Below are 12,914 nucleotides of genomic sequence, written 5' to 3'. Positions count from 1 at the left end.
TGCTTTCCATGTGGCCAGCACGCCTCAGAACACTCCTGGGTTTGGAGGTGAGTTTTGGAATGGGTTCGGTCTGCAGTGCCAGGCGCTGTCTTAAGTGCTGACACAGTCTCCGCTTTCGGAGCCGTATGCTGTGGTAAAGATTTAGACGTTATCACCAAAGTTATCTGTGAACAGCTTCAGGTAGCAGTGTAACTCATCACCGGAAGAGCTATTTAGGTATTCAGCGGCAGCCTTTCTGGGACAATAGCAAACTGAGGCCATGGCCGCAGTTCCAGGTTTGGGAGCAGGGGCAGCGGCGGGCGGTGAGGACTTTACAGGCACAGGAGCAAAGGCCCAAAGGCAGAGATGAGCTTATGTTTTCGTGAGCAGAGAAGAGCCAGGTGTGGCTAGAGGTTATAAAGGAAAGTGGGATAAACTGACATGAAGAGACAGGCAGAAAGGAAGATCATTCACAGCCTTTCAAAATGTTTTTTTTTCTTGGTATCTATCTACAATTACCTTAAGAGCATTGTATTTATTTGGCTTCCCTCTTCACCAAGTACCCCGCACAAACCCCATTAGGGTCACTGTCCATCAGCTTAGTAACATGCTGTAGAATCACTGCTTGTCTTCTGTGTGTAGCCTAGCCATCCCCGTGCCGCCCCACATTATACATGCTAGTCATAATGCCCCCTTTCTTTTTCCCTGCCCTTACCCACCCTTCACACCCGTCTTCCTCAGTCCCTTTCTCTTTCGTGACTGTTAGTCCATTCTTGGGTTCTGTGATTCTGCTGCTGTTTTGTTCCTTCAGTTTTTCCTTTGCTCTTATACTCCCGAGATGAGTGAAATCATTTGGTACTTGTCTTTCTCCGCCTCGTTTATTTCACTGAGCATACCCCCCCTAGCTCCAACCATGTTGTTGCAAATGGTAGGATTCATTTTCTTCTTATGGCTGAATTATATTCCATTTGCATACATTCATCCACTGTTGGACACGTAGGTTGTTTCCATTTCTTGGCTGTTGTAAGTAGTGCTGCGATAAACATAGAGGTACATGTGTCTTTTTCAAAATTAGGCTGCTGTATTCTCAGGGTAAATTCCTAGGAGCGCTATTCCTGGGTCAAATGGTATTTCTGTTTTGAGCTTTTTGAGGAACCTCCATATTGCTTTCCACAATGCTTGAACGAATTTACATTCCCACCAACAGTGTAGGAGGGTTCCCCTCTCTCCACAACCTTGCCAACATTTGTTGTGGTTTGTCTTTTCGATGGTGGCGATCCTTACTGGTGTGAGGTGATATCTCACTGTGGTTTTAATTTTCATTTCTCTGATGACAAGTGGTGTGGTGCATCTTTTCATGTGTCTGTTGGCCACCTGAATTTCTTCTTTGGAGAACTCCCTGTTCAGCTCCCCTGCCCACATTTTTATTGGAATATTTGCACTTTGTTTGTTGAGTTGTGTTAGCTCTTGATATATTTTGGATGTCAACCCTTTATTGGATCTGTCATTTATGAATATATTCTCCCATGCTGTAGGATGCCCTTTTCTTCTGTTGATGGTGCCCTTACCTGTACAGAAGCTCTTTAGCTTGACATAGTCCCATTTGTTCATTTTTCCATTCTTTCCCTGGAGAGATATGTTCACGAAGAAGTCGCTCTTGTTTATGTCCAAGATATTTTCGCCTGTCTTTCTCTAAGAGGTTTATGGTTTCTTGGCTTACATTCGGGGGTTCGATCAGTTTTGAATATACTTTCGTTTATGGGGTTAGACAATGATCCAGGTTTGCTCCTTTTTTGCAGCCATCACCTCCGGCTTTGGAGCTGTGACCCAGCACACCAGCTGTGGGACCAGTACATCCGGGTTTGGCAGCACCATCTCAGCGCCCTTCACATCTATGGTGTCAGCAGGCCCCACTGGCAGTGGGAGCTTTGGGACAAGCGTGCCTGCCCCCCACAGCAGCCCTACCACCGGGGCACTTGGCTTTGGGTCAGGGCGGAGTGGGAGAACTGGTCCCAAGAACCCCTTTTGGGGAGCCTTAAAACCGAGCTCCCTGGGTGCAGCTGGCCAGAGCACACCAACTGCTTTCCATGTGGCCAGCACGCCTCAGAACACTCCTGGGTTTGCAGGTGAGATTTGCAATGGGCTCGGTCTGCAGTGCCAGGTGCCTTCTTTAGTGCTGACACAGTCTCCGCTTTCGGAGCCGTATGCTGTGCTGAAGATTTAGATGTTATCACAAAAGTTATCTGTGAATAGTGTCAGGTAGCAGTGTAACTCATAACCGGAGGAGCTATTTAGGTATTCAGCGGTAGCCTTTCTGCGACAATAGGAAACTGAGGCCATGGCCGCAATTTCAGAGTCTGTACGAGGGACCTCAGCTGGGGTTGAAGACTTTGCAGGCACAGGAACATAGGCGCGAAGAAGAGACCAAGTTGTATTTTCATGAGCAGAGAAGAGCCAGTGTGGCTAGAGGTTTTAAATAAGGAGATGGGATAATATGACATTAAGAAACAGGCAGAAAGGGAGATCATTCACGGATTTTTAAAATGGCTGTTTTTGTTTTTTGGTATCAATCTACAATTACCGTAAGAACATTATGTTTATTTGGCCCCGCCCTTCTCCATGTACCCTGCCCAGTCCCCATTAGAGTCACTGCCCATCGGCATAGTAACATGCTGTAGAATCATTGCTTATCTTCTGTGTGTAGCCTAGCCCTCCCCGTGCGCCCGCACATTATACATGCTAATCATAATGACCCCTTTTTTTTTCCCTGCCCTTACCCTCCCTTCCCACCCATCCTCCTCAGTCTCTTTCTCTTTGGTAACTGTTAGACCATTCTCGGGTTCTGTGATTCTGCTGCTGTTTTGTTCCTTCAGTTTTTCCTTTGCTCTTATACTCCCGAGATGAGTGAAATCACTTGGTACTTGTCTTTCTCCGCCTCGTTTATTTCCCTGAGCATAATCCCCCCTAGCTCCAACCATGTTGTTTCAAATGGTAAGATTCATTTTCTTCTTATGGCTGAATTATATTCCATTGTGTATATGTACCAAATCTGTTTTATCCATTTGTCTACTGATGGACACTTAGTTTGTTTCCATTTCTTGGCTGTTTTGAATAGTGATGCGATAACTATAGGGGTGCATCTGTCTTTTTTCAAACTGGGCAACTGTATTCTTAGGGTAAATTCCTTGGTGTGGAATTCCTTGGTCAAATCGTATTTCTATTTTGACCTTTTTGAGGAACCTCCATATTGCTTTTCACAATGGTTGAACGAATTTACATTCCCACCAACAGGGTAGGAGGGTTCCCCTTTCTCCACAACCTCGCCAATATTTGTTGTTGTTTGTGTTTTGTATGGCGGCGATGCTTCCTGGTGTGAGCTGATATCTCATTGTGGTCTTAATTGGCATTTCTCTGTTGACAGGCGATATTACACATGATTTCATGTGTCTACTGGCCATCTGAATTTCTTCTTTGGAAAACTGTTTAACTCCCATGCCCATTTTTTCATTGGATTATTTTCTTTTTGTTGTGCTCTGTTAGCTCATTATATATTTTCTATGTCGAACCTTAATCAGATCTGTCATTTATGAATATATTCTTCCATTCTGTAGGATGTCCTTTTATTCTTTTGATGGTGTTCTTTACTTTACAGAAGCTTTTAAACTTGAAATAGTCCCATTTGTTCCTTTTTCCTTTTTTTTTTCCCTTGCCTGGTGAGGTACGTTCATGAAGAAGTTGCTCATGTTTATGTCCAAGAGATTTTTGCCTGTCTTTGTCTAAGAGTTTTCTGGTTTCATGGATTACATTCAGGTCTTTGATCCATTTCAAATTTACTTTTGTGTATGGGGTTAGACAATGATCCATGTTTCCTTCTTTTTTGCAGCCATCACCTCGGCCTTTGCAGCTATGACTCTGACCACCAGCAGTGGGAGCAGTAGGTCAGTGGTCGGCAGTACTTCTTTATCACCCATCACGTCCAGGGTGTCAGCAGGTCCCGCTGGCAGTGGGGGTTTTGTGATCAGCATGGCTGCCCCCGACAGCAACTCCACCACTGGGTCATTCGGATTTGGGTCAGGATGGAGTCGGAGAACTGGTCTCAAGAACCCTTTCTGGGGCGCCTTGAATCAGAACTCCCTGGGTGCAGCTGGCCAGAGCACACCCACTCCCATCCACGTGGCCAGCACACCTCAGGACACGTCTGGGATTGCAGGTGAGATTTGGAATGGGCTCAGTCTGCTGTGCCAATCGCTGTTTTAAGTGCTGACACAGTCTCTGCTTTTGGAGCTGTACTGTGTGTTGAAGATTTAGATGTTATCACAGAAGTTATCCATAAACAGCACCAGGTAGCAGTGTAACTCAAGACTGAAGGAGCTATTTAGGTAGACAGCGGCAGCCTTTTAGAGACAGTAGAATGCTGAGTCCATGGCCACTGTTCCAGAGTTGGGAGCAGGGACAGTGGCTGGGGTGAGAACCTTGTAGGCACAGGAGCAAAGGCCCAAAGGCAGAGATGAGCTTATGTTTCCATGAGCAGGCAAGAGCCAGGTGTGGCTACAGGTTTAAAAAGGAAAGTGAGATAAAATGACATTAAGAGACAGGCAGAAAGGAAGATCATTCACAGCCTTTAAAAAACACTTTTTAAATTGTTATCAATCTACAATTACCTTAAGAACATTATGTTTATTTGGCTTCCCCCTTCACCAAGTAACCCACACAAACTCCATCAGAGTCACTGTCCATCAGCGTAGTAACATGCTGTAGAATCACTACTTATCTTCTGTGTGTAGCCTAGCCCTCCCCGTGCCCCCATGTTATACATGCTAAGCATAATGCCCCCTTTCTTTTTCTCTGCCCTTATCCCTCTGTTCCCATCCATCCTCCTCAGTTCCTTTCCTTTTGTAACTGTTAGTCCATTCTTGGATTCTGTGATTCTGCTGCTGTTTTGTTCCTTCAGTTTTTCCTTTGTTCTTATACTCCTCAGATGAGTGAAATCATTTGGTACTTGTATTTCTCCACCTGGCTTATTTCACTGAGCACAATACCCTGTAGTTCCATCCATGTTGTTGCAAATGGTAGGTCTTGTTTTCTTATTATGGCTGAATAATATTCCAGTGTGCATATGTATCACATCTTTTTTATCCATTCATCTACTGATGGACACTTAGGTTGTTTCCATTTCTTGGCTGTTGTAAATAGTGCTGTGATAAACATAGGGGTGCATCTGTCTTTTTCAAAATATAGGGGTGCTGTATTCTTAGAGTAAATTCCTAGGAGTGGAATTCCTTGTTCAAATGGTATTTCTATTTTGAGCTTTTTGAGGAACCTCCATTATGCTTTTCACAATGGTTGAACGAATTTACATTCCCACCAACAGTGTAGTAAGGTTCCCCTTTCACCACAACCTCTCCAACATTTGTTGTTGTTTGTCTTTTGGATGGCGGTGATCCTTCCTGTTGTGAGGTGATATCTCATTGTGGTTTTAATTTTCATTTCTCTGATGACAAGTGATGTGGCGCATCTCTTCATTTGTCTATTGGCCATCGAATTTTCTTCTTTGGAGAACTGTCTGTTCAGCTCCCCTCCCCACGTTTTAATTGCATTATTTGCTTTTTGTTTGTTGAGCTGTGTTAGCTCTTTATATATTTTGGATGTCAACTCTTTATCAGATCTGTCATTTATGAATATATTCTCCCATACTGTAGGATGTCCTTTTCTTATGTTGTTGGTGTTCTTTACTGTTCAGAAGCTTTTAAGCTTGATATAGTACCATTTGTTCATTTTTGCTTTTGTTTCCCTTGCCTGGGGAGATAGGTTCATGAAGATGTCACTCATGTTTATGTCCAAGAGATTTTTGCCTGTTTTTGTCTAAGAGTTTTATGGTTTCATGACTTACATTCAGGTGTCTGATCCATTTCAAATTTACTTTTTTGTATGGGGTTAGACAATGATCCATGTTTCCTCTTTTTTTGCAGCCATCACCTCGGCCTTTGCAGCTATGACCCTGACCACCAGCAGCGGGACCAGTACAACAGGGTTTGGCAGCACCATCTCAGTGCCCTCCAGGTCCAGGGTGTGAGAAGGTCCCGCTGGCAGTGGGGGCTTTAGGATGAGCATGGCGGCCCCGCGACAGCAGCTCCACCACTGGGACATTCAGCTTTGGGTTAGGACGGAGTGGGAGAACTGGTCTCAAGAACCCTTTCTGGGGAGCCTTGAATCCGAACTCCCTGGGTGCAGCTGGCCAGAGCACACCCTCTCCCTTCCACGTGGCCAGCCCACCTCAGAACACGTCTGGGTTTGCAGGTGAGATTCGGAATGGGCTTGGGCTGCAGTGCCAGGCACTGTCTTAAGTGCTGATACAGTCTCTGCTTTCGGAGCCGTATGCTGTGGTGAAGATTTAGATGTTACCACAGAAGTTATCTGTGAACAGTGTCAGGCAGCAGTGTAACTCATAAACTGGAGGAGCTATTTAGGTAGACAGTGGCAGCCTTTCTGAGACAATAGCAAACTGAGGCCATGGCCGCGTTTCTGGAGTTGGGACAACGGACAGCGGCTCGGGGTGAGTACGTTACTGGCACAGGAGCAAAAGCCCGAAGGCAGAGATGAGCTTATGTTTTCATGAGTAGAGAAGAGCCAGGTGTGGCGAGAGGTTATAAAGGGAAGTGGAATAAAATGACATTAAAAGACAGGCAGAAAGGAAGATCATTCATGTCCTTTTAAAATGTTTTTTTTTTTTTTTGGTATCTATGTACAATTACCTTAAGAACATTATGTTTATTTGGCTCCCCTCTTCACCAACTACCCCGCACAAACCCCGTTAGAGTCACTGTCCATCAGCATAGTAACATGCTGTAGAATCACTGCTTGTCTTCTCTGTGTAGCTTAGCCCTCCCCATGCCCCCCCGCATTATACATGCTAATCATAATGCCCCCTTTCGTTTTCCCTGCCCTTATCCCTCCCTTCCCACTCATCCTCCTCAGTCCCTTTCCCTTTGGTAACTGTTAGTCCATTCTTGTTTTCTGTGTTTTTGCTGCTGTTTTGTTCCTTCAGTTTTTCCTTTGCTCTTATACTCCCGAGATGAGTGAAATCATTTGGTACTTGTCTTTCTCCGCCTCGTTTATTTCACTGATCATAAGTCCCTTGAGCTCCATCCATGTTGTTGCAAATGGTAGGATTTGTTTTCTTATAGCTGAATTATATTCCATTGTGTATATGTACCAAATCTGTTTTATCCATTTGTCTACTGATGGACACTTAGTTTGTTTCCATTTCTTGGCTGTTTTGAATAGTGATGCAATAAATATAGGGGTGCATCTGTCTTTTTTCAAACTGGGCAACTGTATTCTTAGGGTAAATTCCTTGGTGTGGAATTCCTGGGTCAAATCGTATTTCTATTTTGACCTTTTTGAGGAACCTCCATATTGCTTTTCACAATGATTGAACGAATTTACATTCCCACCAACAGTGTAGGAGGGTTCCCTTTCTCCACAACCTCGCCAACATTTGTTGTTGTTTGTGTTTTGTATGGCGGTGATCCTTCCTGGTGTGAGCTCATATCTCACTGTGGTCTTAATTGGCATTTCTCTGATGACAAGCGATATGATGCATGATTTCATGTGTCTACTGGCCATCTGAACTTCTTCTTTGGAGAACTGTCTGTTTAGCTCCCATGCCCGTTTTTTTTTTTTTTTTGTAGATATGTATTTTTTATTGACGGGTAGTTGACACAGTATTACATTAGTTTCAGGTGTACAACACAGTGATTCAACATTTATATACATGATAATTCTAGCTGGCAACTATCACCATACAAAGTTGTTACAATATTTTGTCTATATTCCTTATGCTATACATTACATCCCAGTTACTTATTTATTTTACAATTGGAAGTGAGTACATTTTTTTTTTTGAGTGGGCATCTCTCATATTTATTGATCAAATGGTTGTTAACAACAATAAAATTCTGTATAGGGGAGTCAATGTTCAATGCACAATCATTAATCCAACCCAAGCCTAATTTTCATCAGTCTCCAATCTTCTGAAGCATAACAAACAAGTTCTTACATGAAGAACAAATTCTTACATAGTGAATAAGTTACATGGTGAACAGTACAAGGGCAGTCATCACAGGAACTTTCGGTTTTGCTCATGCATTATGAACTATAAACAATCAGTTCAAATATGAATATTCGTTTGATTTTTATACTTGATTTATATGTGGATACCACATTTCTCTCTTTATTATATTTATTTTTAATAAAATGCTGAAGTGGTAGGTAGATGCAAGGTAAAGGTAGAAAACATAGTTTAGTGTTGTAAGAGAGCAAATGTAGATGATCAGGTGTGCCTGTAGACTATGTGTTAATCCAATCTAGACAAGAGCAATAAAACATCCACATATGCAGAAGATTTCTCTCAGAACAGGGGGGGTCCCGTGCCCATTTTTTAATTGGAATATTTGCTTTTTGTTTGTTGAGCTGTGTTAGCTCATTGTATATTTTGGATGTCAACCCTTAATCAGATCTGTCTTTTATGAATATATTCTCCCATACTGTAGGATGTCTTTTTGTTCTGTTGATGGTGTTCTTTACTTTACAGAAGCTTTTAAGCTTGATATAGTCCCATTTGTTCATTTTTGCTTTTGTTTCCCTTGCAATGGGGAGATACGTTCATGAAGAAGTCACTCATGTTTATGTCCAAGAGATTTTTGCCTGTCTTTGTCTAAGAGTTTTCTGGTTTCATGGCTTACATTCAGGTGTTTGATCCATTTCGAATTTACTTTTGTGTATTGGGTTAGACAATGATCCATGTCTCCTCCTTTTTTGCAGCCATCACCTCGGCCTTTGCTGCTATGACCCTGACCACCAGCAGCGGGACCAGTAGCTCAGTGTTTGGCAGTACTACCTTATCGCCCGTCATGTCCAGGGTGTCAGCAGGTCCCGCTGGCAGTGGGGGTTTTGTGGTCGGCATGGTTCCGCCCCACAGGAGCTCCACCACTGGATCATTCGTATTTGGGTCAGAACGGAGTGGTAGAACTGGTCTCAAGAACCCTTTCTGGGGAGCCTTAAAACCGAGCTCCCTGGGTGCAGCTGGCCAGAGCACACCCACTCCCTTCCACGTGGCCAGCACACCTCAGAACACGTCTGGGTTTGCAGGTGAGATTCGGAATGGGCTTGGCCTGCAGTGCCAGGCACTGTCTTAAGTGCTGACACAGTCTCTGCTTTCGAAGCTGTACTCTGTGGTGAAGATTTAGATGTTATCACAGAAGTTATTCATAAACAGCATCAGGTAGCAGTGTAACTCATGACTGGAGGAGCTATTTAATTAGTCAGTGGCAGCCTTTCTGAGACAATAGCAAACTGAGGTCATGGCTGCAGTTCCAGAGTTGGGAGCAGGGACATTGGCTGTGGCTAACTCCGTTGTAGGCACAGGAGCAAAGGCCCGAAGGCAGAGACAATGTTATATTTTCATGAGCAGAGAAGAGCCATGTGTGGCTAGAGGTTTAAACAGGAAAGTGGGATAAAATGACATTAAGAGACAGGCAGAAGTAAGATCATTCATGGCCTTTAAAAAAATTTTTTTTTTGGTATCTATCTACAATTACCTAAAAAACAGTATGTTTACTTGGCTCCCCTTCACCAAGTATCCCGCACAAACCCCATTAACATCACTGTCCATGAGCGTAGTAAGATGCTGTAGAATCACTGCTTGTCTTCTCTGTGTAGCTGAGCCCTCCCCGTGCCCCCCCACATTATGTGTGCTAATCGTAGTGCCCCGTTTCTTTTTCCCTGCCCTCATCCCTCCCTTCCCATCCATCCTCCTTAGTCCCTTTCCTGTTGGTAACTGTTAGTCCATTCTTGGGTTCTGTGATTCTGCTCCTGTTTTATTCCTTCATTTTTTCCTTTGTTCTTATACTCCCGAGATAAGTGAAATCATTTGGTACTTGTCTTTCTCTGCCTGGCTGATTTCACTGAGCATAATACCGTCTAGCTCCATCCATATTGTTGCAAATGGTAGGACTTGTTTTCTTTTTATGGCTGAATTATATTCCATTGTGCATATGTATCACATCTTTTTTATCTATTCATCTACTGATGGACACTTAGGTTGTTTCCATTTCTTGGCTGTTGTAAATAGTGCTGTGGTAAACATAGGGATGCATCTGTCTTTTTCAAACTGGGTTGCTGCATTCTTAGAGTAAATTCCTAGGAGTGGTATTCCTGGGTCTTATGGTGTTTCTATTTTCAGCTTTTTGAAAAACCTCCATATTGCTTTCCACAATGGTTGAATGAATTTACATTCCCACCAACAGTGTAGGAGCGTTTTCCTTTCTCCACAACCTCACCAACATTTGTTGTTGTTTGTCTTTTGGATGGTGGCGAACCTTACTGGTGTGAGCTGATATCTCATTGTGGTTTTAATTTACATTTCTCTGATGACAAACAATGTGGCCCATCTTTTCATGTGTCTATCAGCCATCCGAATTTCTTCTTTGGAGAACTGTCTGTTCAGCTCCTCTCCCCATGTTTTAATTGCATTATTTGCTTTTTGTTTGTTGAGCTGTGTTAGCTCTTTATATATTTTGGATGTCAACCCTTTATCAGATCTGTCATTTATGAATAAATTCTCCTGTACTGTAGGATGTCTTTTTCTTCTGTTGATGGTGTTCTTTACTGTACAGAAGCTTTTAAGGTTGATATAGTACCATTTGTTCATTTTTGCTTTTGTTTCCCTTCCCTGGGGAGGTACGTTCATGAAGAAGTCACTCATGTTTATGTCCAAGAGGTTTTTGCCTGTTTTTGTCTAAGAGTTTTATGGTTTCATGACTTACATTCAGGTGTCTGATCCATTTCAAATTTACTTTTTTGTATGGGGTTAGACAATGATCCATGTTTCCTCCTTTTTTGCAGCCATCACCTCAGACTTTGGAGCTGTGACACAGACCACCAGCAGTGGGACCAGTAATTCAGTGTTTGGCAGCACTACCTCATCGCCCTTCACGTCTGTTGTGTCAGTGGGCCCTTCTCACAGTGGGGGCTTTGGGATGAGCGTGGCTGCCCCCCACAGCAGCTCCACCACTGGGGCGTTCGGCTTTGGGGAGGACAGAGTGGGAGCACTGGTGGCATGACCCCTTTCTGGAGTGGCTTGATTAAGAACTCTCTGGGTGCAGCTGGCCAGAGCACACCCTTTGCCTTCCACGTGGCCAGCATGCCTCAGAACACGTCTGTGTTTGCACATCAGATTTGGAATGGGCTCGCTGCCGGAGTCCAGCTCCAGCTGACGTGTGGGTCACGAAGGAAAGGACAGCGTCAGCGAGTGAGATCAATGAGGAGACAAAACACCCAATTAAAGTTGTAACATCTCCTGACATCAAGCAGCAGGGTCTTTATTTTTGTATCTTTTTACGGTTTACATAATGTTGAACATTTTTTAAAATTATGAATAATACAATCCTTTTTCTGTCAGTTTACGTAATTTCAGCTTATTACCCTTAATTAAATATCATTATTTCTTCTAATAGTAGCCATTTAACATTTAATTTTTAACTTTCCCCTAGTTAATTCATGTAAGCTACATGCTAGGTGCTAAACAGAAAATGGCGTAAGACAGCATGTGGGTTAAGCATGTAGGCTATGATTTTTACTTTAAGCATGTAAGATTATATAGACTTTTAGATATGTGTCTAAGGTATGTGTCTAAGGCTATATAAAGTTTAAGCAGGTTATATAAAATGCAAGCTATATGTCTTTTGGTTATTAAGTGTAGCTATATTATTAATTAAATCCTATCCTACACATGTGGGTTGAAACTTACATCTAAAATCTAGGGATGGTACTCCTATCACCCATTCCTTAACATTCATATGAATACAATAAAAACACCTTATTCTTTTATAATATTCATTCCACAATTTCAGATGTTTACACCTTTCCTCCTGCATCTACAGGCACCAGGGCCTTGCAGTCCTCTTTATCCTTTATATAATAACTCTAAATCTGCACTTACTACCTTACTATTAATATAGTAATATTTTATAAATTTATCATAAACTTTTATATATGGGATATTTGTCAATATAAATTTTATTTTGCTCATAAATTCTTTCTATGAGGGGGTTATCAGAGGTGTCTTCTAATATTATAAGCAACATAAGTGGGGCCCTGGGCAGTGGGGACTATTAATCTTTATTACTTTGCTGTTTCATATAAGTTTCTTGGGAGAATGGGTTTTTCCATGGCCTAGGTTCCTGTAACTCCTTCTCTGCCAATATTCTAAAGAAATCCCAGTTAGTCATGTTTGAATTGTTACAAAGGGGAGGACAAACTGCATCTAGTTTTAAGAGAGGCCTGGGCTGTTCTGCCTCACTTATTTGTGGCAGTATGCCTGGAACAGTTGGTCCCATAACACTGCTTTCATTTCCGGAATTGCTGCTTTGGTCAATATTTTGGGTTATGTTATTTACTAAAGATGAATAAATGTTAAGTACATAAGATTTCCCATATATGAGCCCAATCACCAACATCATAACTGCAAAAATAAGTGCAGGAATTAGCAGGGGCCAGCTATGAGGTTTCCTGTTTCCAGGATTCCTCCTCGTGCCTGGACCTTGTCAAACAGCATGAGCAGCATGGCCTGCACCATCTACCCCTTTTTTTATTTTTTGCAGCTAATTGAAGCATCTTCAATTTCAAATGGGTTATTCATATTCTTTTGCTCAGCAGTTGGATGAAGACTGGGAAAAGGAGTAGAAGGGAGAGTATAATTAATGCTGACATTCTGAAATTTATAAAAAAGGGAAACCAAGCAGTATGGATAGTATACGGTCACAGGGTAGCCAGGAAAGAATTAGCAACTTTAGGAGCTGTGGCTGAGGATACATGAGTTTCACTAATAGCTCTTATCTTTTTGTGTAAATCGGCCATATTTAAAGAAGTATTAG

General features: G+C 42.5%; 1 protein-coding gene across 1 annotated transcript in view; it reads left to right on the top strand.

Moving 5' to 3' along the window:
* The window catches only part of LOC130679260 (nuclear envelope pore membrane protein POM 121C-like), a 135,733-nt gene extending 124,241 nt beyond the window's left edge, over window positions 1-11,492 (top strand). The window contains 3 exon segments of the mRNA XM_057487883.1: window positions 3,971-4,189; window positions 8,803-9,129; window positions 10,885-11,492. Coding sequence (XP_057343866.1) covers window positions 3,971-4,189; window positions 8,803-9,129; window positions 10,885-11,102 — 764 coding nt within the window. The 3' untranslated portion in view covers window positions 11,103-11,492.
* The last annotated feature ends 1,422 nt before the right edge of the window (window positions 11,493-12,914 follow it).

The sequence above is a fragment of the Manis pentadactyla genome, chromosome 10 (assembly GCF_030020395.1).
Source record: "Manis pentadactyla isolate mManPen7 chromosome 10, mManPen7.hap1, whole genome shotgun sequence".
Lineage (NCBI taxonomy): Eukaryota > Metazoa > Chordata > Mammalia > Pholidota > Manidae > Manis > Manis pentadactyla.
The sequence above is the reverse complement of the archived record's forward strand: the minus strand, read 5'-3'. Positions and strand labels throughout refer to the sequence as shown.